The following is a 27,435-nucleotide window of genomic DNA, read 5'->3' as shown; positions in this document are numbered from 1 at the left end:
GTTTTGTAACCTAAAAGGTGGGGGGAGGAGGAGATCCCATCACAGGCAAATATAACAACAGTTATATAACTACTGTTATTGTATATAACTATAGTTACATAACTATATAACACAGCTTGGTCTTGTTGCTTTCATCGCTGTATTCTAAATAATAAAAACATTTTTTAAAAGAATCAAGTTGTAGATTCCCTCATAAATCATTGCCTGACTTCAACAAGCACATAATGATACATAGAGGAAAATAGATATAATACTTAACCATCATCTATATTTATAGTAATTTGCAACATACAGCTGCCTATTACAAATATTAAGCTACAGAGTCCAAATGAGGTACCATCAAACGTTTCTAACTTTTTACCACTTCAGCAAGAGTTTTTCTAAGAAAATTTAACAGCTTTTCACGAAATAGCATGTATGACACCTCAAAAACATCTATCAATAGCACTTGATAAGCTTCCAGCTATTCCCTAGTGCCCAATCATCTGGCTTGTATTATCACATACCCACAGATTCTATTGACACTTTCTATTCCACTGACATCTTTGAGACATCACCTACCCCTACTACCACCTATCATTGTTTTTTTGGTCACTTGCCAGGGAACTTCTCGACATCTTGACCATGTAAGTGGAGAAACAGCAACCAGGGTATCCCTGGTAAAATGGTCAGTTATCACTTATGGTCATCCATAGATTAACCGAATGCTCATGCCACAGGTTTGACTCGTAGTCACACCTGTACATGCTTGGCAGCCTTCCTGACACCTTCCAAACTCCCTCTGCTTGCATGGGGCAGCTGACACTGCCTTCAAGTGATTTGGCTTCAGAAAACCCTGAGAGAAACATGAAATGCACAGCTTTTGCATGTAAAAACATATAATGCCTGATCAGTCTAGCCACAATTTCACTCACCTGCTTCTGTTCCTACACAACAGAGAACAATGTGGGTTTCTCCATATGTGATGAACGACTATTCCTCAGGTGATTTCACTACAATGTTTCCTTTCGAGCACAGTATGAATGAAAAATGAACTGCACCCCTACCTGATAAAACATCAGGAAAGCACGTGAGAACACTTAAAATTGTACTTTATCAAAGTAGTTCATGAAACTCTGCACTTCATATATTTGTAACTTGGGTATCTGAGATATAGGCAATCTAGGCCTTAGCACTGGACTAATGTGTTATGTTTTACACCATAAATATTTGGTATAAATCATCCAGTTTACAATATATAAAAAAAGAATTCTCCATTAATCCCCACATTTCACTCAATTTCTTCAAAGTACAAAACTAAGGTTGATCTTCAATAAGCTGCCCACTCTATCTTTGCAAGACAGAAGGATGATCTTTTACATAACAGCCCCAGCAGACATTATGAAACGGGACTACTGAGCAGCAAGTCCACAAATTCTCTTTCAATAACAATATTTTGCAGAGCTTGCAGGTATTTTTTACTATAAAAGTTGTTGTTTTGAAAACTTTTCTACAGAGAGATTTTAATATTTTGCAGCATAAAATACATTTTTTTCCTGTATGGGTTCTACTTGCAAAGTATTAAAAATCTTTTTTTATTATTTTAACATTTGATAACATCATGGCATTTCTTTTCATGCAGCTTCACAGACCATTTAGCTATGGCAGCAAAGTCTATAAATCTGCTAAGTCTTCAGTATATTACAGAGAGCTACACTTTTTTTCTATCTTATTCTAATCCAATAGCATAGCCCTTGAGACAGTTACAGCTGCTTAGTACCACTGAATGTACAAGGAAAAAAACCCTCAACAATCTTGCACTGTAAATGAAATCTCAAGGTAGCAAAAAGCCAGCGAGTAGCTTTATTTTACCATACCCTTCAAGCACGGAACAGCTTTGACTGTGGTCAAACAATCATTATGGAAATGATTACAGTTCAAAATGGAAAAAATTCCTTTCCCTTCCCTGAATTCTGAGTAATACCCAAAGACTTCTCTCCTTCACACAAATGCTTTGATATTATATAAATAATAATATTTTATGCTACTATTATACATATTATATAAATAATAAATTGATATTCTAAGAAGGAATTTATGTAAATAGAAAAGGAACAGCCTTGAAAAAAAGCAGTGTTCACATTGTATCTGCAAGTTCAATTTACTTTTTTTCAAGAGGATAAGGTTTTCCAATACACTGTCAGCAAATACTAATTAATGACCTTTAGATAGCAACCCATTCCCTGCTTCTGAAACTGGTTTTGTGAAATATTTGTGTACCATGGCTGTGTAAGTAACTACTAAAATTCAATACCACAACCTTGAATCACAAGCTAGAGTTTTGCTTCAAACATTTCCACATGAAACATACCTCAGCAACAGCAGAGTAAGAAAAGGTCTTGTTCTACAGAATTTCACAGTGCTACACTGACACCATATTCAACTAATTCTACATTCACTCAAGTCTCTTCTCTGGGCATCTTTCTGGTCTGTTTATAAGCAATATCAGTAGATCCAATTAGGTACTTCTGCACAAATGGTTTCATTAGCTGAACAAGAAGGAACTCAGAAATATCAGATAAAAATCACAGGAACTTCAAGACCCAAGATGAAATAGGCCTATTTGCACTGGCCCTCCTCCCACAGGTAATCCAGCTTGCAAAGCAGCCCCAGGAACAGGACTAGTCCTGTTGACTTCAGGGAGGCAGCACAGCAAGTCAGAGGTGTCCATTTTTACAGGATATTAGCAAAAGCTGTTATGTCTAAACCATCATTGCTCCTCAGTATGACTCTTCTGGCCAGGTGGGCTGCAGTAAGGAAAGAGAGAGACACCAGCCATGCTTGTGGTCCAGAGAACAAAGAGCCTTCCCACGACCTCCTCTTTCCTCAGGTTACACACCCCTTTACAGTAAAGCAAGGAATTACTTCAATTAAAAGGATGAAAACACCCTAACAAGCTTCTCCAAAACAAGAACACAAAACTATGGAAACATGACACATGCTGTGCAAAAATCCCACAGGATTACATCAAAGGCTGGGTGAAGACACGTGTCAACCTGAACAGTAATTTGAGAGTTACATATCTGAACAATGGAAACCAGTGCCTGAACTATAAGAGCTGGGTACTTTCCACACTGCAAGTCATTCCAGTTTTGGATATATTTCTGTCAAGACACCTTGGAAGGGAAGGTTACTGCTGTTATGCCCTAAATAAAGCAAAATTAGCAAGGTCTGTTGCTAGTGTCTTCAAAAGTATTTCTTTGTCTAATTTCTACAGGGCTCTAAATATTCCTCTGAAGAAAAACTCTACTGCTTTAATTCTGGGAACAAACTCAGCAAAGTGCTAGAGTTTCAGTACTTTGTACTGAGGACATTACAAGTACTAACAAGAAAAAAGTTAACCTGTATTTGCAGATATAAGAAACTGGAAAGTGAGAAGACTATAAGCCATGAAGATGGCAACTGAAATGAATACAAATGGGGAGCAAGGTGAAATTTAAAAAAAAGCAAGAGATAATAAAAGAGGAAGAAAAACAATTTACTATATTCTAACTGAAAGCTTTGTCACAGCTAATGTAAAATATTCAGAATCTTCTTCCATTTGCAAAGCACTGATGAAGAAATAAGCTAAATTAAAAGTCAGCTTATTAAAAAAACTAAAAATGCATGAAATTAGTGATATTTTTACAGTCACTAGTATCAAGCTGTCTAAAATATAGTGGAACAGTGATGACAAAGGACTGCTTTTGATAACAATTATGCACAGAGCATTTGATAATTTATTCTGAAAAGAAAGAGACGCCTAATAATAACAGAAGAAGAATATTGTACTTTGTACTTCTAGGATAAAGTATTTGTGAAAGTCAATGCTTACACTGTCTTATTGTAGATAAACTGATTTGTTCAAACAACCAGCCACGTCATGACTATTCAATCAATACAGCAGCTGCAGAACAGCCAGAAGACCATAATGCAGCACAGGGGACTTCACAAGTTTGTGTGCAGAGGGAAAAAACAAACATGCATATTTCTATACAGACATGTACATGTCAATTCAAACATTTCTACAGAGAAGGCCCAAATTCTTTTGTAATTGTACCAGGCTGTTAGCAGAAGTCTGGTTGCAGTTTTCACAGACTTCCAACACAAAACCAAATATAAAAGGACACAAATCCTTAGTAATTCTCCTGTAAAGTAACACCTCATGATGTTTCTAGTAAGTTGATGCTGCCACTCAGTGACAAGCCGTTTGCAGTTTTGCAAGCCTATTTTCTGTTCAAACAGTACAGTTGACACACACACAATGATATTCTATTTCACACAGCAGAGATGCAGTCAGAAGCCTGAAACAAGGCAGCACACATTAATGGCCTTGCCTAAAGCCCATTGGTTTGTACTGGGGATTTGCACCTGTCAATAAAGACAATGCAAAACCTGCCTCTGAGCAGATGAATGTCAGCACAACGCATTGTTGAGCTGGGAACCCCAGTTTGGGTCTGGGGCTTTGTGTGCTGCTCACTGGGTGGCAAAAGCCAGCCATCCTATATTGCTTTCAAACAACTGTAGCTTCATGAACCCGGTCAGCTTTGCCTACCTCACAAGGGAGCAATATTTGCTTTCCTTTGTCTGAAAAGATCAAAAGGGTCAAAAGTATGTATCCACGAAACCTCTGTGGTGCCACTTTGAGAGAGAAAATGATGACAAAAAAAAACCCAAGGGAAGGAAACGTTAGCTACTGTTGATGAGGTACAGCTTATGTTGCAGAGTAGAATTATTTTATGTCATTATGTCATTTTTTTTTTTACACTAAATAGTTTTCATGGTAGCCACAGGAAAGATTCAGGTTGATATCATATAGGAGGATAAACAAAGTACGTGACCATCCTTGTTGAATCCATTAGACATGGTCTTCTGAAGAGGCTGGAGAGCCTCAGACCTAGATGTTCAGAACAAGGAATTGTTCTCTACAATCGCCTCTAATTCCTGCTATAATAAATACAATGTTATTAGCTCCCAAAATTTTCCAGTGATTTTTCACTTCTAATCCGTAGATGAAGTGTTTCCAAGCACATGTAGCAATGCTTTGCATTAACAACTGAACCTCGTTACAAAAAACAATGAAGCCATGGAACCTCCATCATTCTGGTACTTTCTGTACCGGCTTTTAAGTCCCACCACAGCACTAAGCCAAACACGTTCTTACCGCTACATTCAAATGAGTGCTGAGATCTGCCAAATCTAGTCCAACCACCATCAGCTTGATAAGTTCAACCTGTGGCCCGCAACAAACATTAATTTTATTGATCACCAATTAATCATGGTATTTCTCCTCTTATGAAACAGAGCTGGGGTCTATTTACACTTCGTCTTGAAATGACTTGCAACAGAATTAGATTACACAAGTTCTATCAACGTTTCTCATGTTTTATCATGCCTTGCAGAAGTAGCATTTTCAGTTTAATCAGTTTTTACTGGAGCACGTCACCATGGCCTTTCATTTCACTGTAAAACAACCTTTAAACTTTTAACTCAGTACTCCAATAACGCTCTCAAATTTCTAATTTTTTTCATGTTTCATGTTAAAATGCCATTTCCCCTCATAAGCTTTATAAATAGAAACATTGCAGTTGCCAGCTTCTTGACCCACCTTGCTTTAAGGTCCATGGAGACAGCTGTTGCTCTTTGACTCCAATCTTATCCTGCTGCCTGCCCTTTATTTGCTTTCAGAGCTCAGTTACATTTTTCCTCTTCCACTACCTGCATCTTAGCTTGTCAACTATTATTAAACTTGAAAAGTCACTCAGCTGCCAAAGAAGCAAGTACCCTGACTTTGACAAGTTTAATAGGATTAGCTCTTTCAGTAAGGACATCAGTACCAAAAAGGTCTGTTCTCATCTCAGTACTAAAGTACATGTCTTTTATGCTATATTTGAGCAAGTTATTAGTTATCGCCAAGATAATTTTGGACCTTTCAAGCCTTATGTCATTAATCCTCTTCACACACTGAATACTTGGAAGGAAATCAGCTATCTTACAATTATATTCATGTATGAATAATCCTCAGAAAACAAACCTCAAACTGCACCAACAAAAGCTGCTCTATAGCTCTCAGTACTCAGAGTGCTCATTTTGCCCATGCATCCTGCATTGAGAAAGCCTATATTTTTCTGCTATGACGTTTAAAAATAAATGACTTGCGTCTGTGCAGGCCATCAGTCACATGGGATTCAGACAGTGACATTATATAGCAATCACTGAAAGGAGGAAGCATAGTAAATCGCGTGGATTCTTACAACAAGAAAACATTTTAAAAATACTCCACATGTCCTGAAGAAAATGTAACTGTTAACGTGGATTTTCAGATAACTGAATTCCTCAACAAAGGGGACAGAGACCCCCGCACGGGTGTTAACCGGGGCGTTTTGCGGAGATTTATTTCCAAAGGGGAGGCACGTGGGGTGACAGCCCAGGCTGCGCTCCAGCGCCGGGGGCCATCGCCGCGGGCAGCGCTGGGTTCCCCCGCACGGCCCCGTGCGGGTGCTCGGCAGCCCATTGACACGGGCCGGCCCGACCGCGGGGCACAGCGGGGCCCGCGCTCCCCGCGCCGCCCCCCCCGGCTGGGGGCGTCCCGGGCGGGGGCAGCCCCGGGCTCGGCCGGGCCGGGCAGCGGCACCAGGGCAGGGCGGCCCCGCCGCCGCCTCCACGTGCGCCCGGTGCCCGGCGGGGCCGCCCGCGCCCGGCCCGGCCGAGCACAGCGCGGCGGGACCCTCTCGGCGGACTCTGCCCACTCTGCAGCGCCACACGTGTCTCGCCCTCCGCCCGGGGGCAGCACCGGCGGCACCAGCGACCCTCCGGCACCCGCCGGGGTTTGTCGGCGAAGCAAAGCCCTCCAGGGCGCCCGTTACCTCAGCTGCTGCTGCTGCTTCTGCTCCAGCTTCAGCTTCTTGGCTTGCGGCTCGCCCGCTGCCATCTTCGCGCTGAGCGGCGTGCGGCGCGCTCGGCTCCCCTCGGCCCGCCCGCCGGCCCCGGCCCGCCCCGCCGACCGCGCCGGCACCGCCGCCGGGGGGCGGGGGCGGCGGCGCGGACGCACGGCCGTGCCGGGCGCCTGACGGGGCGGGGAGCGGAGCCCGCGCCGCCCGCCGTCCCTGCCCAGCCGCGCACTGCCGCTGCGCCGGCACGGGTGGGTTTAGCGCCGAGGGGCCGCCCCCGGCCCCTGCCCGGCGGCGGGGCGAGCGGGGCGGGGCGGCCACGGCCGCGGGGCCGCAGGGCCCGGGGAGGGGGGTCCGTTCTGAGGCGCTCGGTGCAGGCAGCGCCCCGGCCGCCCGCGCCTCCGCCGGGGGGCGGCCCCGCGCCGCCGCCGGGCCTCGCCGCCATCTTGGCCGCTGCCCCGGGAGCGGGACGGGCCGAGCCGGGCCGGGGGAGGTACGTGGGGAGCGGGGGCCCGGGCCAGGACGGGGGGGAGGCGGCGGGGCCCGTGCTCACGTGCTCAGGGCGGTGGGACCCCCGCCCGCCGGGAGCCGCCCGCGCCCGGCCCCGGCCGCGCTGGGTGTCCGGAGTCGGGCAAGGGCGGCATCCCCGCTAGCGGCGGTACCGGGAGGATGCCCCGCGAATCCCAGACTTCCCGTTTTACCCGCGTCCATTTCCGTTGTTCGGAATACGTACAAAATCGCTGCCGTGTTTGAACAAATCCCCCCGTTGTTCTGAGCTCTGGCGGGGCTCCGGCGGAGGGTGAGCGGGGCCGAGGGCGGCCGGGGCTCTGTTCGGGGCTCCCGTCGGGTCACAGCCCCGTGCAGGGCGACCTGCACCGCTCACGCTCCCAAGATGAGGAGCGGCGATGAGGGGGGACTGTGCACCGGGAGGTCGTTTATTGTGGTTGCCGGGAGCCGGCGCGGGGCCTGCGGGAGGGGCGGTGCAGGAGCCGCCGTGCGAGGCAGAGCCCGCGGCGGAGCCGGGCCGGCAGGGGCAGGAGCTGCGGGAGCGGCGGCCCGGCTCACCTGGGCCCTTCTGCAGCAGCATCGCTGCAGACCTGGTGGTTCTAGTCGTGCTATACTTGCTTAACTAGCAAGGCGCCATATGAGTGTAGATCTGCGTAATTTGCGGGGAATCAACCCGTTATCATCCACCCCTGTGCATTGTACATCGTTTCTGCACTGTTCGGTACCCAGCGGTAGCTGAGTGGAGGTTGTCGCTTCTCTTCTTTTGTTTCAGTTCTAACCTGCTTTGAAGTAGCAATGCTGTTGCCATTTTTTCAGTATGATGAATGATTCGTCCCCGTTAGATGTTGATCAGACCCGAGGAATGGCTTTCATGGTTCTGTAGCTGTTCTGCACCATTCTGTAGCTATTCTATAAGCAACCAGGCAAAAAATCATACTTGAATAATGAAAATCCGTGTTCCATAGCAGGCAGACTGCACTATGGGAAAGGAAAAAGCTATTTTGCAAGAAGAGCACAAACAAATTAAATTACTCATGCAAGAGATAAAATGGTAGAAAAATGATAGAAGAAATGTTTTAGAAAAGAACTGACTATGCCAACCATGGGAATGATTCTGCTGGCAGTTCCCAGCAGGTTTGAATTGTACATAGCTGCTCATTAAAAAAAAAAAAAAAAAAGAAGAATAAATATCTGAATGATATTTCACTGTGAATGTCTAGGGTTTAATCTGTGGTGTGTTGGGTGCTAACTCAAAGCCACAAGCAAACCTGGTTTTGACAAAAAAAGCATGGGACAATCAGGTTCTTTCCTATCTGTGTGTAATTACCTAAAAATTCCTTGCAAATGGCAAATTAAACATTAAGACTTCTCCATGCCCTCTTGTGCTTAATTTTGCTGTTTTTATCCAGAAATTAAGTTTTTAGCACCAGCTAAGTCCCAGTTACTTTCTCAGATACAGCTCTCTTTTTAAGCAGTTCTCATTAAGAATCTTTAATAGAAACTTTCTCGTGAGGATTCATGAAAGAGAAATTGAAGTCCTTGAGGTAGAGAAGTCTGAACAGCAGGTGACAAGTGGCAGCTGTACTTCGTGGCTGTAATAATGGGAAGAAACCAAATTAAACCTTGTTTAAAATGTGAAGTTCCTTCCTCTTATTTCCCTTTAACTTTCCCCCAACAGCTTCCCATATAGCTTAAAAAAATTAACATATGGAAAATAAATCTTGTTTATGCTTATTCAACACAATGGATGAGAGGCAGCTTTTTAACAGGAACTTCTTAGAAGATTCTTTCAGACAGTATTCAGGACACTCATTTTACTCATATGGAATGAAAGAATTAAAGAGTGCCCCTTTGCTCTCTTCTCTTGGAAGAGAAGGGAGGTACAAATGGTTATGTGCCTTCTTTGTGCCATCTGCATTTGGGCTGGTTTTGGTGGAGTGCACACACAGGAGTAAGAGCTGTGTGCCACAGCAGAGTTCCAGTGGTACTTGTTGGCTCTGATCTAGTGTTTCAGTAGTGCAGGGCTCTTTGGTGCTGGGCTTGTCCTTTCTGGAACCTCAAGTGCCTCTTCAAATAGAGCCTGTGAAAGGGACGAGTATAAAGCTCATAGCACTGCTGCTCCAGCCCATCAGACTTACTGGGGCAGTGAGTTGGGAGAGCATGATGGAAAACATCTTCACAAAGAACTACTGAGTTGAGGGCTTTTTATCCTATGATAGAATCCTACTGTCTTGGCCATTCAGAGTTCTTCGTGGGTTGTTTGCTGGAATATGAGCATAATTATCAGTCTGTTCCTGAAAATACCATTGACAGTAAATATGCAGCAAGATACTCACTTTGCTCATGTCCATTTGGTCCTCCCTGTCTATCCAGTTCTGCTTTCAGAGAATGAATTTCTTAAGTGGTTCCTTAGTAGTCCTAAAGCTACTGATTCAGATGTAAGTTGTATTGAAAATGTTCCATCTTTATGTAAAAATATAGTTTTAGCGATGAATTTTTAACTGCTTCGGTGTGGGGTTTTTTTTCTAAGAAACTTGCTTTTCCAGCTTTTACAGTGAAGCTTTCTATTCTTGCAGGTCCCAAAGGGAACTGCAGTTATTCAGGATCTAATATTCTTCGATTATTCAGGATCTAACATTGTTTTGTTGACAAGAGATGGAGCTATCTTGCCAGCAGTTAGAAGACTTATACTGGAACTAAATTGAACAGAGGCGCCAGTCAGATGTATTATTGGGAAGCTCATCAGTCAGTAGATGAAATGTTGAACAAATTCTCATGCAGGCTGTAATTGTTACTGGTAGAGGCACAGAGGAAGTTGCAAATTTTGTTATGGATACCAAACACTCATTTAAGACAACTTCAGAGTATTCTCAAAGGACTACTTCCTTTTGAAAACAATTCCAGAAAGTTACCAACAGTGTTTTCAATGAGAGTAAAGATAAATATATGCTAAGCATCTGGAAAGCAAAGTGTTTACTCTTTAATAGGGATGATCTTGCTAATAAAATATGCATCTGAGTAGTTGTACAGACACAAGCACTGTGGTGTTGAGTAGATATGGAGTTTTGCTTAACTGACAGAGAGGGACACCAGGCAATTCTTAAGAAAGGTTGCAAAAATGTTTTTACTTTACTCTGTAGATACCTAAGCCGTGGGCATCTTATATGTAAAAGGATTCATGACACTTGATCATCAGCAGTAAGATACACAAACAATGACAGGAGCCTCACAAAAGCTGTGAAATTACAGAACATTCACATTTTAGTAAACCTGAGAATTCCAGATTTATCAAATTGAATCACAGCTGCTAATGTTGCATCAGGTTGGTCCAGCCAGTTATACAGTTATCTTCAGAGCTGCCACATTGTCTATCTTGAAAATGTCATACAAGTATTTAATAGGACTTCTCTTCATCAGGTTTGCTGGTTTGAGAGCCAGTGAATGGGGCTGGGGAGGTCAGGAACGAAGGTTTTCTAGTTTTGTCACATTTGCGGCACATTTTGAATTTATAAGAAAAAGCTAAAGTACTGACCAGCTGGTTGTGACAAAAATAATGGCTTTAAAATAGAACTAGAACTGCCTATTTTAGCTTAGTTATTTCTCCAGATTACTTTAAGCATTTGATTACTTTCCATTCACTTGTTACTAGAAGTTCATTTCCACAGATACATAACAGAGACTCAGACAGTCCACCCCCACTAATCCTTCCACCCTTCAAAGCAGCAATTCAGGGAACATGGAAGCTGTGGAATACTTTTCCAGTGATGGTCACGTTTTGAGCTGTTTTCAGTAATTAGTACTAGCTCTAAAGGGCATTGCAGAGGTCAGTGATAAATTCCTTACTTCTGGTTTCAGAGCTTTTACTGTAACTCAGCTCAGTGTTATGGAAAAGCAGCTGGTAACAGTATTTCTGCATTAATTACATTTTAGAGTACTTAATTGTAGCTAAGGACAAGCATGTGTAATCAGTCTTTTTCCCATGCTCACAGCCTCTCCCTCTTGCCAACGAGCTCCACTTTTGTTTTGTGAGCCTGCTGTGACTTCAGTCCAGATGTTTCTGTGCCAAGAATTTGAAAATCAGTAACATTGCAAATCCAGATTTAGTCAAAAGAAAAGACAGAGATGTAGAAACAGCATATTAAAGGTTCCTTAATTAAAATATTTTTTTTCTTCTGTGAGGACTTCCAAGTTCTGGTAGGATGGAAATGACTGAAAAGAATCATGTGGAGTTTCTTGTGTCAGAGCAAGCAAGGATGGGAAATCTGTGAGAAGAAGCTGCAAAACCTCTCTGGGCTGCTTGTTTCGCAGAGCCTGTAAGATGCCTTTCAGTCAGACAGTGTTATGGAAGGCTGTCAGCCTACTGAAAATGGGCTGATGGGCTTGTTTTGGCCTAAAGATGCAAACAGTGATCCATGTATGCCTTCAGTCTGCTCTTAGGTAGGCCTAAAAGCAGAAATTGAAGGCATGTCCTTTTGAAACAGTCCTAGAAGCACGCCTTCCATCCCTTACACAGAGATGCTGACACCTCAAAGTGGTGTATGTGTGCACTGCTACATGTAAAAGAATCTCATGCTTTATAAATTTTGGTGGCGTGCTTTTGCTACTGTTTTTTTTAAACTTAGGAACTTCATTTTAATACCTTTACCCTCAAAGTGCTGCAGCTGCTAACATCCTCACAAGTAGTGACCTATTGGTGTGAGGAATTTTGCTGTTACTAGATTGATTTCTTATGTTCAGCACTTTTCAGTCTTTTTTTTTTTTCCCCAAGTTTAATGTTCTGATGAGACAAGAAGGTAGGATACTGGGAAATGAATTCAGGGATCTCTACATGTCTGAAATGAAATCTGCCACTCAAAAATAGAGTAGAAGGGAAATATTAGTATTTGGAGCACTGTAAGTAATTTTTGTTAACTAATAGTTTACATAAGATATTTTTGTAGTGTTGCCAGTTCTAAGATATCCAGCGTGATATTCATCTTTAATCAGCTGGTGCCAATTGCTTGACAGTGTGGGATAAATCAAATTACTTAGTCTTGTGTATAATAAACTGATGTCCCCACTGCTGTAAGAGCTTCCTTATTGTAGGCATCACTGGGAAATGTGCTGATGGAGCTGCCCCTTGGCTGATGGGACAGGGCTTGTGCCTCTGGGGCTGCCTGCTCTGTGCTTAGGCTGCAAGGAGAGAGCTTCAGTTTAGCAGCAAATTAGTGTACTTCTAAAACTTGTGAAGGAGGAAAGGAGTATGTGAGGGGCTTTGAAGGGAACTCTTACACTAGAAGGAGAATAATTATGTATCGTGGGAAATCCTGTAATCCTTATCTTCCTACTAGAAGAGAAGGTAGGCAGCTAGGTGGGATTTTACTGTTCCGTTTCCACAGATAGTACAACGCTGGCACCTGCCAAGCATGATCCCCTGGATCAGTTTGCTACTGCAGTTCACCACGAGGCCACACAAACACTCATATGAACACAGCTGGTACCTGGGCAGCTTGTGGCCCATTAGGAAATAGGGGCAGTGGCCCAACACTAATGCCCTTTTTGGCTACCCACACTCTCTTGATTGCATATCAAGCCGTGGTCTAATATCCTAAATGGAACCCAGGGCAAAGAAGGGGCCCTGCCGACACAGCCGTTTGGTGCTCCAGGAGCTCGCTGCGACTGTGTTGGTCTGCTGCTCAGCTGTGCTTTTTAAAAGTATATTGTGACAAATGCAACCACTTCTGATCTGTGGATGAACAGAATCTTGTTATCTGTTAACAGCAGGACATCTGCTGGGGCTTAAAAACACTGTCACAGATGCTGATATACTTGGTCAGAAGCTGCCTGGGGTCCGGTGTGGTCCCTCCAGAGACGGCCATAGATCAGGTCCTCTGGAAATTGAGTTCTACCAGTGCTGAGTTCTTGTACTGGAACTCTCCAGCTTTGTGTGCATTTCCTAGGAATTGGGTCTTATGCTTGTTAACAGATATCCTATTGTATCCATATTAAAATGTACAGAGATCTGTTCTAAGCTTTATAGCTGATCACCTTCATACGTTTGGGCTGCCTTGGGGTGGAACAATACTGACATTCAGTGATTGATTATACTTGCCACCGTTGTGTGACTGTCCAGGAGATTTTGGAGGGGTTTAATGTGCAATGCTGGCTAAATTCAGAACATGTTTAGTCGAACTGGATTAAAGTAATTGTGTTAAGGCTCCTTTATAAAAACGCTGTGCTCACAGTATTAAAATTGTCTGGGTTTTTTTACAAACTAAATTAGAGATTAATTTGGTCCAGGAGAGAGACAATAGAAACATGAAATAACACTTTTTAGCTTTGTTTCCTTTCCCACTCTTAAGCAAATTGACAGTCACATTTTCTAAAAGAACTTCTCCTTATATACTGTATTGGCTGAGTTGGATTTTTCTGTCCACACTGCCTGTTGGTCTTCTGTGTCTGCCATGAGAGACAGTGTGCTCTTAGCAGGAGGTATCTAAGACCTGGCAAGACCCCAGTGAAGATGAGCACATTGCTGTCATGCATGTGAAGGAGCAGCTGGAGTTTTGAATTTGAAAAGCTGGATCTTGGCTCCCTTCCCACATCTGCTGACTTAGGTGGAGGGAAAGAGCATATTGGTGACCTTCTTGAGCTGTCCTTCTTCACCATCTTTGGTGAGCTTTGGAAGACATACTTTAGTTTCATCAAAATCTTCAGGGTCAGACCATTTTTCATTGTTACAAGTGTGTTGGGAGGTCAGTCGAGTACTCCGGGCAGTTCAGATTCAGACAGAGCAACAAGAGCTCACACTGGATGAAGAGAAATGCTTATTCCAGTATTTTGGAATGAGACTCGGTCATACAATGTTTGGACTCCTTAAAATCTCTGTAGGACTGGGCCATTTACATTAGATGCTTCCATGCCGTCTTCACATTAGTGTGCCAGAGTCAACATCAGCAAAGGAGCAAATTTTATCTGCATTTTAGGCATGATCCCAGCCAAACATTGTAAGATTAGTAAAAACTACAATGGTTTTTGGTGGATGTGTTTTGCTTCTCTTGGACATGCTGAGCTGATGGTGGTCTTCCTCTATCAAGGTGTGGATGCCCAGTAACTGTTTGGTCTCTTTCCAGTCGTGTTTGAATTCCTCCAAAGACTAAATTTCAATTCAGAATATCTCCCTTGCTTTCGTCTGCCCATTTCCACCACCTGCCCTGTGCCAGCCCAGTGGAGCTCTCTGGCAGTGTAATAACTTGCATTAAGAAGCTGATCTGACCAGAAACTTCTTTTGATGGACAATTTATGGCTGGACTTTCCTGCACTTTCCTAATGTAGGTAATTGCAGAGCCACAGACCTGCTCAGATCAATACCTGAAAGGCAAAAGGCATGAACAGCCAGTGGCAGGGGCAGCTTCTTCAATTACAGAATGAATTTGTGCATGATATAAGTACCAGATTAACTTCACCTTAGATGCCACTGCTTGGGTTACAGTTCAGTTTAAACTTGGAACTTTTTTTTTGTCAGAGGATCATTATGTTGCAGGTCAGCCAGAGCATTGTGTCTGTCTCATGTAAAGGCTAAAGAGATTAACTGAAGTCTGCTAGCATTTGTCTCTTCTGTAGATGTGGAGATAATAGTCTGTTCTCTTCATTTGTACCAACAACTTTAGTTCACTTACTGTCTCATTGAAAGTTGAGAAATAAGCTGGGAATTAGTTTTTTTAAAAAGGCAGATAAGCTTCTTGCCCCATGAACAAAATGAAGGATCAGTGGCTGAGGCATGTTATTTGTAAATGTTTAAAGATTTAAGAAAAAATAGTTACATTCCTTATCTGCAGTTCATACTCCTCTTTTTCATAAGTGAGTTTTTAAGTGAAAAATGTTTTATGTAAACATATTTCATGTGTGCCAAGCACGTTTGAAGCAATTTTATTCATTAAATCAGATTTAAACTCCTAGTTCTGTGTACTTTTAATGAATTCTGACCCTTTATCCAAGTGCAGCTTGGCATAGATCATAAGCCTAATCAGCCAGCAAATAAAAACCACTTTTGTAGTTCAGTAGCTGAAAGCTGTCAAGCTAAAGAACTGTATCTTTGAGATAGTGCAGTTCTGAGTTATGTGTGTGACTGTCAGACAAAGTCCTCTGCCATAGGAAACTCTATGTAGAAGTTACCCTTACATGTCATGCTTAAGTGAGTGCCAACTCATGAGAATCAGCTTTTCTTTAGGAAATAGATTGCAAATACCAAACAGGGATGAAAGTGGAAGTCAAGGGTGCTTGCTTCTTGTTTACGTTGTGATATAAGTTACCGACTTAATCCACTGGGAAATATTTTTTGGTGGAACATTCCTCTAAATAAAGAAAATGCAATTTAAAGAAAAGCAGCAAAGCAGATCTTTTTCCTAAATTCACAGTGCATGTTAATAAAGAATAACCATTGCAAGACAGGGAGTCTGGGAGAAGGAATAATGTCGATCCGCATATTCTTTTGTTTATTCTAACTTTTTTTGAATGTGTTTTCAACAGAAAATGATCCACAGCCTGTTTCTTATAAACTGTTCTGGTGATATATTCTTGGAGAAGCACTGGAAGAGCGTTGTGAGCCAGTCTGTGTGTGATTATTTCTTTGAAGCTCAGGAGAAAGCAATCGATGTTGAGAATGTGCCTCCTGTCATCTCAACTCCACATCACTACCTCATCAGCATCTATCGGGATAAAATCTTCTTTGTGTCTGTCATACAGACAGAAGTGCCACCACTCTTTGTGATTGAATTTCTGCACCGAGTAGCAGATACTTTCCAGGTCTGTCACCATTAAATAATTTTAAAATCCAGTATCTGAAGGGAGCCTACAGGGAAGCCAGAGAGGGACTCTTCATCAGGAACTGTAGGGATTGGACAAGGAGTAATGGGTACAAACTGAAAGAGGGGAAATTTAGGTGAGATATTAGGAAAAAATTCTTTTCTGTGAGGGTAGTAAAATGCTGGAACAGATTGCCCAGGGAGTTTATGGTTTAAGGCTGGGTTGGATGAGGCCTTGAGCAACCTGGTCTAGTGGGAGGTGTCCCTGCCAATGGCAGGGGGTGTTGAGACTACATAATCTTTAAGGTCCTTTCCAACCTTTAACATTCTATGATTCTAAAATAATGCCAGGGGATTTTTTGTATAGACTTCTTTTAAAGAAAGATAATAAACCCTCCTGTCAGTGACTTTCCCCTCTGCGATTTCTGAGTCAAGCACAAGTTTATAGATTACAAAGGCAAGAAAGGTATAGTTTGTGTACTCACTTGATTTTATAGTTACCAGTGCACAGTCACTAAAACTCAAATCCCACTTTGTAAAAGCTGTGTTTTTTTCTGTAAGGTTTTGGACTGTTCATGTTATATAGATGGGAAGAAGGAGCATGCAGTCAGGCAGCACACAAGTCTGTAGGGAGGAAAGAGCTGCAAAGCATGAGTCACTTCGCAACCAGTTTCTGTAAATAAAGGACCTCTGTGAAGATTGAGCATTGCCAAAAGATAGTCCCTTCATTTTACGAGAGTCCTCTAACTGAAGATGTGTTAATGTTCACAAGTGGAAGGACCCTTGGGAAATATATAGTAGTAAATCAGATTGCATTAATTTTGCTGTTCGTGCTATTTCCAGTTAATGATAAATGTAACCTTAACATATGATGCCATCAGACTATAGAAGTAGCTCGTCAGTTTAGCCACTAAGATGCCTTCCTATGTTGGAGGGTTTCTGTGAGAAAAAAACCAAACAAACTTCCTTTTGCAAAGCATTTTAACAGGAATAAAATCCTCTCTTTTGTAATCTCTGTATTTGTTTAGGATTACTTCGGCGAATGTTCTGAGACTGCAATTAAGGACAATGTAGTAATTGTGTATGAGCTTCTAGAAGAAATGCTAGACAATGGCTTTCCACTGGCAACAGAATCTAACATACTGAAGGAGCTGATTAAGCCTCCCACAATTTTGCGCTCTGTTGTCAACTCCATCACAGGTAGGAAAATAAATAATTTTCAGCGATGACTGGCTGTTTAAAAAAAAGCCCCATCATTCCTCATAGCTAAAAATATTGGTGTGAATCTGTAAGGTGAGGCCACTGTCCTGCCACTTTTCATAAGTAGGAGTTGAATAAAAACAACTCCCTCCATATTTGCAGTTCATGCCTGGCTTCCTTGCTGTCCCTGGTGGCACTGTCTGGTCCAGCCACAGCTGCTGAAGTCCCTCAGGAGTAGCAGTTCCCAGCACAGTCAGGACATATTGGAGACAGGTGCTCTGGGATTGGTACAGAGCTGCCCCCAAGCCTTGAATAACTGAGGGGCATTGGAGAAGGTTAAGCATTTTATAAGAAATCATTACAGAAAGGTATATAATGGTTGCCTAATAAATCTTTGATGGCTGGGAACAGATAGCATGAAGGGAAACAAGTAGCCTGTCCTCAGCCTCTGCCCCACCTGCACCACCAGTCAGCATATGGATTCGTATGGATTCGATTTCGGAGCTGATTTCAGGGTGTTATAAATGGGTCTTATAGTGATGAAGCCAAATGTCTGTCAGCTGAGCTGGTGGAATCTGCTTGTCTGGCAAGCGGGTGCAAGGGAGGTGAGCCATGAGGTGTCACATGGGGTCAGACACATGGGAGGTGTTTGCCTGTACATTGTGTTAGAGGAGTAGTTGGGCTGCAGGGCCACACAGGTAGTACTCAGAGGAGCTGGTCTTTTTAGTAAATATGGCTTAGTCTTTGAGTATAAATCTCATCAGTTTTGTGTTATTTGAGGTTTGGTTAGGGTTTTTTAAAATGTGGATTTGGATGGTGTTATTTACACTTATGAAAAATATGACAGTAATGGACTAGATGGACCACTGTAAGGGGAATTAAGACTCCTGAAGCCAAGGGTTGCAGCATCAAATCCTCTTGTTTTATCTAGAACCTTATTAGAATTCCCTAGGAGCTTAAAGCACCTGCCCAAGGCAGCCTGCATCTTTTCACTGTCAACAGCTCAGTGGAAACAGCAGCCTGAGAGCTCTCCTACCTACCTGGCCTGGCAGCCCAGCCCTGTGTAGCACTGCTGCACCCTGCAAGGCTGCTGAGGGGCAAACATGGTAACTGCTCCCCTACAGAGATGCGTGGGAGTGAGGAAATGGTTGCAACTCCTCCCCCTTGTGTTATAGTACATACAGGGGTGGACTTTAGGAAGGGTTGGGGTTTTTTTAAGTTTTTCTACTAGCTCTAAAGAATGAAAACTTTTTGTTTTCTGCCTGTTAGGACAGGGCCTGCCCAGCAGGTTGTGTAGAAATGATACCCCTGGCCAGCAGCTTCTCAGTGGAGCTGTCTCACATGGCAGGACACGCTACCACGTGCGTTGCGCTAAAGGGCACAAGCAAGCGCGAGCTGTGGCCCTGTCCCAAGACCTACTTCTAGCAGAGGGAGTTGCTTCCGCTGGGCTGGGATTCCAGGATCAGTCACCTAAGCCCCAGAAGTGATAAGATTATGGTTTTTTTACTTTTTAAAGCATCATCAGTTTATAACTAGGTGGCTCAGGAAGCCTTTTCTCGTGCTGGGTGGTATTGAGAACCAGGAACAGAGGGTGAGAGCAAGGCAGGCAGGGGCAGTGGCATCATTGGTAATGAGCCCAGAAGTTGAGCCAACAGGTCAAGGACAGGATCAGATGATAACAGGTCATCTGCAGCTCAGTGACTGCCATCAATATCCATCAGAATGGGACTGCCAGAAAGTCAAGTCTTTGGGGCAGGGTCTGGATAGACTTGGCACATGGTCAGGTACAGACATGGCTGTCATGTTGCTGCAAGGTAGCTCAGGTGGGTACCAAGGGTGAGAACCTCAGCCTAACAGCTCTAAGCAAAGATTGTGGGAGCCCTCCCTAAGGCTTCTTACATGTCTTTCTTCCTAATGACTCTTACCTGTAAATCAGCCCTGAAGTCAGCCAGCTAAAACTCTTAGGAGAAGAGGGAAGAGGGCTTAAGGCCCTCATAAGCAGCTGTCTTGAATTATAGTGATTAAATCCTTCACAGGATCTAGCCCCACTTCTACTCCCACTCAAACCTCCTGCTGACTTGTATTTTCCTGTGCAAAATATGGTCTGAAAGCTGTTAAGCCTGGACACATGGTTGAAGTGCCTTCACGTCACCTCACAAATAACATTTTAGTGTTCCACGTTCTAGTCTGCAGTTCTTGGGGGCAAACCTCGCTTTGGTTCTTAATTTTGGCAGTTGAAACATTCCTCTTGTAATTAGTGACTGATTTTGAGTTCCTTTTTCGTTTTTAAGGCAGTAGTAATGTGGGAGACACACTTCCCACCGGCCAGTTGTCCAACATTCCCTGGCGCAGAGCGGGGGTAAAATACACAAACAACGAAGCCTATTTTGATGTCATTGAAGAAATCGATGCGATTATAGACAAATCAGGTAAGATGCCTTGCAAACTAATTTTTGTTTGTTGAATGTGTTTACATCTATCTGCTGATGTTTAGAGAGAATACAGTCCAACCTTTCTATTTTTCTGCTTGTTGTATATCCATGAATCTGTATCTTAGATAAAAAGACACAATTGAAAATTATGTGCTCAAATGTATTTCTTCGGTTCATCTTAAAACATCAATATCCTCCGGACTGCTTCAAGAACACTTACAAGAAATATTCTGTACTTGGATGTTTTCTGGTTTTATATTGATTATCTCGTAACAGATATAAATGGAAAATAAGTAGTTGAAGTTTTAAATGTGATGAGAAAATTATCTCCCATTGTTCCTGCCAACAATGTACTGCAGTCCTTGTAGGCCCTCAAATGAGCAAGACAAAAGCTTTCATTAGCTTTCTTCTGCTGGCAAGATAAACTTGGTGCAAAATAGCTGGACAGTGTTGTTTGCTTTATATATAAACTAGAGCCAGATATTATGAAGCATAATAATACTCCTTTCTTTTCTGTAAATGAAACATATCATCTTCAAATACAAAGGTCTTCTGAGATTTAACTTTAAGGAGGAACCGGATAACTTGTGTGCCAAGAAGTAGAAAAAAATGATGCAAAGACAAAACTGTAATACTGTGGGCAGGAACCTGCTGTTTTGTTCAGTGTTGGGGCCATCAGTTAGCAATGTTGAAGACTGCAGGACACCAGTTTGTGGTGGTATGGGGCAGGGAGCAAATCTCTGATTTCTTCATTCAGTGCTGCTGTTGTAGCAGTAGTCAATGTTGTTTTGGTTCCATACCCCTTAATGCTTTGGCCACCACTGAACTGGATAGTCACAAATAGTTATTGTGCAGCTCTTACTCTCACCATCTTGAAGCTAAAAGAAGATGTCCCTCACAGTCAGAACACACTGATGACTGTGTTACTCTCCCAGCTCATTAGGATTCCCAAGAGTAGCATGAGTGCTTAGTCTGAGGAGGTACAATCAAGACCATGGGGTGTTTCTGTGTGTATTCCAAGCCAAATCAGTGTCCACAGAGCGTTTAAATTTCCTACTGAGGATCTGCTGCAGTAGTCATAGCTACTGTTTTCTGCTCTGATCCCTTGGGGACTAGCAATGCAAGAGTCTTTCTTCCTAACCTTAACTGGGACTAAAAATTAGATAAGGTGGTTCCCCTGAATAGGGATGGTATCTTGTTTCGTAGGGATATGGTTAACTGCTTTAACCTGAAACAGGATCCCTTCTTTTCAAACCAAATATAAAGCCATTGTTTCTCCTTCCCCTTGACTAGATGAGCAGTAGTTTCTATCTGTCTTCTAAAATTACCTTTGCTTGTGAGGCTGATTAATTAGTCCAGAGTCCTGCTTATACCTTTCTGTTCTTACATGGTATTTAAGGAAATGAGCATTTCCTAGGTAAGATGCTTGGTATTCTTGCTTTGGGTTTTGGGGGGTTTTTGCTATAAATCTATTTAATATCAAGACAAATATGTAATCCTGCTGTTAAACAAGCCTTACTTGTGAAAACCAAGGTTAGCTGGAGCTTTATAGCACAAACTTACTGCTTTTTGACATTGGTTGTTTTGATGTGCTTCAACTTCCCTGCACCACAACACAGCTTGCTAGTTTTCTGGAGACGAGGGACAAGGATGAAAGAAAAGAAGATTCAGAGCTCATGTGTTCTGAAATTCTTATTTGCTTTTTGCTGGCAACCAGTTCAAGCACATCCAGTGTACAAGTCCTGTGTAACAGCTGGCACAAGTATAATTAGCTGATTTGGGCCAAGCTGTTTGCTCTGGCTCGTGTATTTTAGCAAGCTGCCCAGGACACAGGTAACTGGGATGACCTTTCCTAGCTGGGCTTGCCAGGTTCTTGAGTGTTGTGCAAATGTCATCTGTGCCCTCCAGCTGCACTTCACCATGTCTGTTAGGCCCTTCATAATGATGTTAAGTCATGTGTCTGTGTTTTCTCCTGCAGGTTCCACAGTCTTTGCAGAAATCCAAGGTGTTATTGATTCGTGTATTAAGCTCTCAGGAATGCCAGATCTTTCTCTGTCTTTCATGGTAAATTCAGCCTATATTTGGGAATGTTAATTGCTCAGGATTTATTTTTCATAATAACCAGAGTTCAACAATTTTAAGAGCACAATTGCTACTTCATGTGTTATACATGTGAAAAATAACAAGTTTTGCATTATATTGTAGAAGCTGCATTGCTCAGTAGTCGGAATGGCTTTTGTCTGTACATAAAATACACTCACAGGAGCTGCTGTACCAGGTCAGATCAGAAATCCATCTAGCTCAGTAACGTGTCTCCGATAATGGGTAGGAAAGGTACTTAGAGTCTAAGAAATAGGAATTGTCTAGAGTTCAGTAGCTAGTTCAAACTGCTCATACTTGATGAGATTTCACTTACCATTTTGCCACTACTTCCAGAACCCACGGCTGCTGGATGATGTCAGCTTCCATCCATGTATCCGCTTCAAACGCTGGGAGTCTGAGAGAGTCCTTTCATTTATTCCTCCCGACGGGAATTTCAGATTGATCTCCTACCGTGTCAGTTCACAGAAGTACGTTTCCATTTAGACACACTGGTTCTCCAGATACACCATCTACTGCTTTCCATCTGAGGAACTGCAGATTTCTCCTTGTTAAGGGGGGGATTTGCATTGTTCTAAAATACATGTGCTCAGGTTTTGTCTCATCTGTTGCTCTGTCCCCACTGAAAGAAGGAAACCCATTTTTCAATGAATTGAGGATACTCAGCAATCCTTTTTCAGTGGAATAAATCACACATGGCAGTAATACAGGGCTACTCATTCCTAGTAGTCATTGTTGGTGAGAGATGCTTTGTGGGTAAGTCTCTGTGTACATAGAGGACTCTGACCTTCATGGAGAGAATAAAGCAAAAAAGTCTAAACTGCAGGTATTTGCAAACTAAAGCCTGATTTGACTGGTGGCTCTTCTAAGATTTGGCTCAGTGAGATTACTTTATTTTCTTCCAAATAACTTGTCCTATTCTCTCTTCCTTCATCTGTTTACTTTTTTAAACTTCTTTTCCTGCAACTCTGGTAATAAAATCACTTCAGCAATGATGCTGAAGAGTGAAGCATCACTTTTCGCTTTTGAAACAAACCGGTTTTAACTTGAATCCTTGCCAGAAAAACAAGAACTGTTTATGAGAAAGAACTTTTTCTTCTCAAGCAGAGAAGTAGCCAGGATGCATTCACCTACTGTTTTCTCTTTTCAGCTTGGTGGCAATTCCTGTATATGTGAAACACATGATCAGTTTTAAGGAAAATAGTTCTTCAGGAAGATTTGATGTTACTATTGGACCAAAACAGAATATGGGGAAAACAGTAGAAGGAGTTGTCATGACAGTTCACATGCCAAAGGCTGTACTTAATATGAGCCTCACTGCTACACAGGGCAGCTATACTTTTGACCCAGTTACTAAGGTAAGTCTTAAGTTTTTATTTATTTAAAAATCAAAGATGGCATTGGAACAAGTCACCCATGTTGCAGAACACTGGAGCAGTGTTCTTAGCAAAACCTTTCTGTTCAGCATATGTTTATGAATTAAAAATTCATCTTTAAAATTTAATTTTTCAAACTTAGATACACTACAGTTGTGATTTCTGACTTTGTCAATATCCTTTTCCTTCCCTTCCTCTCTTTTCCCCCACTCTTTCACCCCCCTAATACTTTTCCTTAGTGGATGCAGCAGTATTCTGTTGGTAGTTTCAGCCATGATATATTTTGCAATCTGTGTTCTTGAAAACATACTTATCTGGAGAAAATGCAGTAGCCTTGAAAATAGGTATCCAGAAAAACAGGGAGCAGGAGATGAGAAAAAAATCTCTTCCAAAAGATATGCCTGAAGACACACAGTAAGGAAGACTAAATGTCTGAAAAAACAGATCTTGGGCTCCTGCTTTCCTGCCTCTGAGTTGGAATTTGAAACCTAAATTTCCTAAAGCTCCTGAAGCCTTTTAGTACCCAGGAGCCATTTTGTTGAAGTGCAGTCTGAGCCAAACCATTCTGCTGCCTCTAAGACCCTGCTCTGAGCTTTCTGCCGCCCTCAGCAATTGATTAGAATTTTAAGTGAAAGCTCTCCAAGTAACATTCTGCTTCAAAAGCAATAGACCTTGATCTTTTTAAAAGAATGACACCTAAAAACCCCACTTGAAGTCTGCTTTCCTCTCTGCAGAAATAAATGATACTGTGTTTTTATCAAGAGTTGGGATAACTAGGTGGATTGTTACTGCAAAAGTGTGTAGAAGTGAGGAGAACTGAGGTTTTTCTGCATTTATCAGTTTTCAGTTTATACTAAGAGCAAACAAACCACCTCTTGTAGGTGAGTAAAGGACCTATTTGGTTCCACATTTCTCTGAAGTGTAAGAATCAATGGGGAACAAGTGATCCTTAGGAAAGTTACTCTAGCTTAGACATCTCATTTGGCCAAGTGCCTTGCTCCCACTCTCTTCATTCTCTTGTTTAAGTTCCTGTGACTTTTTGCTGGTTACTGTCCTTGCTTCATGGATGCAGCTGATCCAGACTGACATCAGGATCAATCATCATTGCTCAGGGAACACAATGCACTCAGTGCACAGACCCACTAAGGAACAGGGCAAAAAAAAAACCTGGTTAAAAAAAGACCCCAGACCTGTGGGAGCCCCAACCACACCATCTCACAACCAGCAGGATAATTCTCAGGGCTACCAGGCTGCTTTCTGTACCCAGCCTGCAAACTAAAAGCTGGTTATGAATTTAACCTCAGAGGTTGTTTCCTAGAAAGCTACTGTTCTTTGCTTCCTGACAAGGTGTTAACATGGGACGTGGGCAAAATTACCCCTCAGAAGCTACCAAACCTGAAAGGCATAGTGAACCTGCAGTCTGGAGCACCCAAGCCAGAGGAGAATCCAAGTTTAAACATCCAGTTTAAGATACAACAGCTTGCAATTTCAGGTGAGTGGGTGGGTGTTACATGAAATTGGTGCTGACAGAACAGGTAGTAGTAGGAAATGAAGTGGAAACTGTTAGTCTTGTATTTGGAGATGTTGATCTGAAGTCTGCTTGGTCAAAAAATGATGAAGTCTGATTTACTTAATCTTGACAGTTACCCTTGCTGGATGACTCCCTTGCTGGGAATTGTGAATTCCCAGCTGTTTGCTCAAGAAAGGCTTGAGAAGTGTACAGAAGAATGGCTTTTTCTTTGTCGATTGGTGCATTAAACATGCCAATGTGTCCTTTTACTGAAGATCGATGGGTGATGCTTTAGCATGCTGCCCTTGGCTCATTTTAGTCTTGCACCACACTAAAGCCATTTCTAATGGTCATAAAACTCCATTAATTTTGAAGAATGCCCTTCTTATTCCTTCCTGCTGGAGCTGGTTAGTTTTTCATCTTTAAAACAATCAGCAAGTAAAATCAGAATGAAGCGTATATGGGAAATGCAAAACTAAATGTGAAGCAGACAAGGCCTCAGTCTGCAAACACTTAAATCATGTGAGTTGTCCATGTGTAAAATGGTTCTGCAAGCAAGCTTTGCAGGAGCAAGACTTTCACAGTGTGGAGACACATTTGGAGAGGAGGAGGATGACTGAAAGATAGGTACCAGGCCATGGTCCTTTTGCTTCCTAGACTACTTTGAGTAAATAACAGTTAGTTCTTGTGTAAGAAGAGAATCCTACAGTTTCCTCTTAAACTAGTTTTAGTCTAGAAAAATACAGCTGATCCAGTGGCTGGACACCAGATACGATGGACCTGTGAGAAAGCAGGGAACAGCCTGAAGTGGTAGGTAGTTAACAGCTACTGGCCTTCCTCAGCTAATAGCAGGGGGATTGCTGTTCTTTTAATTACAAATTGGAGTGAACAGAATTCTGAAAGTTGTCCTTTGCTTCATGTTCATGATTGGAAATGAGTGCAGTGTACAAGGAGGAGGATAGACTCAGTTCAGTCATTCATCTCCTGGAAGGACGATGTTGGCTCATGGAGGAGAAGGAAGTTGTTGCCCTGCCAAAACAGCTGTGATTAAGTGACAAGAAGAGTCTCATCTGCTATTTCAAACCAGATGAACTTGTGAAAGAAAGGAAAATTAGCTTCCTAACCCATCCTAGCGTGCTTCAAGAAAGCTGGACTTTTAAACAGACATGGTTCCTAGCATTCTGCTTTTAACTTTGTACTTTCTTTGGCTTTTTTCCAGGACTGAAAGTGAATCGCCTAGACATGTATGGAGAAAAATACAAGCCTTTTAAAGGTGTCAAATATATTACAAAAGCAGGAAAATTCCAAGTCAGGACATGAGAAGATGATCTAAGAGGAAATTCCCCTTAAAAAAACTTGACTGCTTAGTGACTTATGTTGCTATTAATTAGGTGCCAATTAATTAATAGACACTGATTAGTTTGGGATCAAAGCATTTGTGCACAGCAGCTCTTAAAATGAAAGCATAGCTTAGGTTTTCTTAATATGGCTTTAAAATAAGGTACTTTTTTTCTAATACACTTTCACTCTTTTTTTACTGATTTGTTGTGCTGGTGAATAGTTTGATATAGGCAACCCACAAAATGTCACAAACCCTACACTGCCAGTCAGATACCAAAGCCCAGAGGTCAAGCACATTATGAAGGCCAGACAGGCCGCTGGAAAAGTCTGGTGGCATGTTTTGCTGCTGCAGCCACCTGCAAAGAAAGCTCAGTTACTCTCACAGCCAGGTGCAAGCTGGCATTCCACAAAGGAGCCTGTAATCCATTCAGAAATGGAGAGCAGCAGTGAGAGGGGCAGGGGACCCCAGGGGCCTGGGACATAGCAAATGTCACTCCTGAGAAAGCTTCTGATGAGGTAAAAAATAATTTCTGTGTTGTTTACAAGAAATTGCCTTTCTTAAGAAGCATTTGCCTTAATCAGCTTTCACTTCTGCCCTCTGCAGATGAGCTGATAAAAATAACATCCTGCATTAAATCTGGGAGGTGATTGTTGCTTCGGTAATCCACTTTCTTTCCATTCAGTCTCATCATCTCCATAATTTTTTTTAAGAATACAGTTGCAGAGAGTAAGATCTATTTTTTATGTGAAGCCTTTGCTTTGACTTAGATGTTCCACTTGTTTGAAGTGGATGCCACCAGATCTGTGTGGTGTGTACCTTGGGGCGTAGCTTTTTAGACAGCACAATAGAAGTGTCAAGTGTATTTAATGGTTGTGTGCTTTAATGTTGTGAAATAAAGGGAACTCTACTGCAAATGTCTCATTTTGTGAAATATTCATGCTGAGGTAAATGGTTCACAATGCTCTTAGGCAGGAGGCATCTGATACACAATTAAATAATGACTATTTGCTGCATCTTTACTGAACTTGATCACTGTGCAGCTACTTAGAGTTTATAAAAGGCTGTTTAGAAGCATAGCAGGTAAGGTCCCTTTTGTATTTTTTATTTTTAAATGGAGGACAGCTATTTGTTTATGACATTTCCAAGACTCAACAGTGAGGATGCAAAGCTGACTGAACTTCTCATTACACACCAGCAAAAGCTTGTTATCACTTTAAACCAAAACAAACTCCACAGTACCCATCAGGTTCCAACCCATGCATTTGGTCAGTACACAG

General features: G+C 42.4%; 2 protein-coding genes across 6 annotated transcripts in view; one reads left to right on the top strand and one right to left on the bottom strand.

Moving 5' to 3' along the window:
* ADK (adenosine kinase) overlaps positions 1–7,019 on the bottom strand; it is a 278,700-nt gene extending 271,681 nt beyond the window's left edge. Inside the window, exon 1 of one of the 2 annotated variants that reach the window (XM_032694367.1) lies at positions 6,885–7,019. In XM_032694367.1, coding sequence (XP_032550258.1) covers positions 6,885–6,949 — 65 coding nt within the window. In that variant the 5' untranslated portion in view covers positions 6,950–7,019. Of the gene's footprint in view, positions 1–5,626; positions 5,659–6,884 lie in introns of those variants that run through there. The other variant, XM_032694368.1, reaches the window with a different exon arrangement.
* A 46-nt stretch (positions 7,020–7,065) lies between these two features.
* On the top strand, positions 7,066–27,072 carry AP3M1 (adaptor related protein complex 3 subunit mu 1). Of its 4 annotated transcripts, none has more exons than XM_032695723.1 (9): positions 7,066–7,159; positions 15,924–16,199; positions 17,227–17,398; positions 19,690–19,827; positions 21,809–21,894; positions 22,267–22,400; positions 23,081–23,288; positions 24,654–24,798; positions 26,036–27,071. In XM_032695723.1, the coding sequence occupies exons 2-9, from the start codon at positions 15,927–15,929 to the stop codon at positions 26,134–26,136; spliced, it is 1,257 nt and encodes a 418-aa protein (XP_032551614.1). In that variant the 5' UTR covers positions 7,066–7,159; positions 15,924–15,926; the 3' UTR covers positions 26,137–27,071. The 4 variants fall into 4 exon arrangements, with proteins under 4 accessions (XP_032551614.1, XP_032551611.1, XP_032551612.1 ...); XM_032695720.1 differs by lacking the exon at positions 7,066–7,159 and adding an exon at positions 7,269–7,401 and having other exon boundaries at positions 26,036–27,072; XM_032695721.1 differs by lacking the exon at positions 7,066–7,159 and adding an exon at positions 14,413–14,725.
* Positions 27,073–27,435: the final 363 nt, after the last annotated feature.

This window comes from Chiroxiphia lanceolata, chromosome 8 (assembly GCF_009829145.1).
Source record: "Chiroxiphia lanceolata isolate bChiLan1 chromosome 8, bChiLan1.pri, whole genome shotgun sequence".
NCBI classification, from domain to species: Eukaryota; Metazoa; Chordata; class Aves; order Passeriformes; family Pipridae; genus Chiroxiphia; species Chiroxiphia lanceolata.
The sequence above is the reverse complement of the archived record's forward strand: the minus strand, read 5'-3'. Positions and strand labels throughout refer to the sequence as shown.

What these genes read in the sequence shown, in the direction of transcription:
- AP3M1 (XM_032695720.1), top strand. Translation starts at nt 15,927, where the DNA reads ATGATCCACAGCCTGTTTCTTATAAACTGTTCTGGTGATATATTCTTG. An exon ending in TACCGTGTCAGTTCACAGAA is followed by an intron (nt 22,401 to 23,080) that starts GTACGTTTCCAT and finishes TTCTCTTTTCAG; the next exon opens with CTTGGTGGCAATTCCTGTAT. An exon ending in CTTTTGACCCAGTTACTAAG is followed by an intron (nt 23,289 to 24,653) that starts GTAAGTCTTAAG and finishes CTTCCTGACAAG; the next exon opens with GTGTTAACATGGGACGTGGG.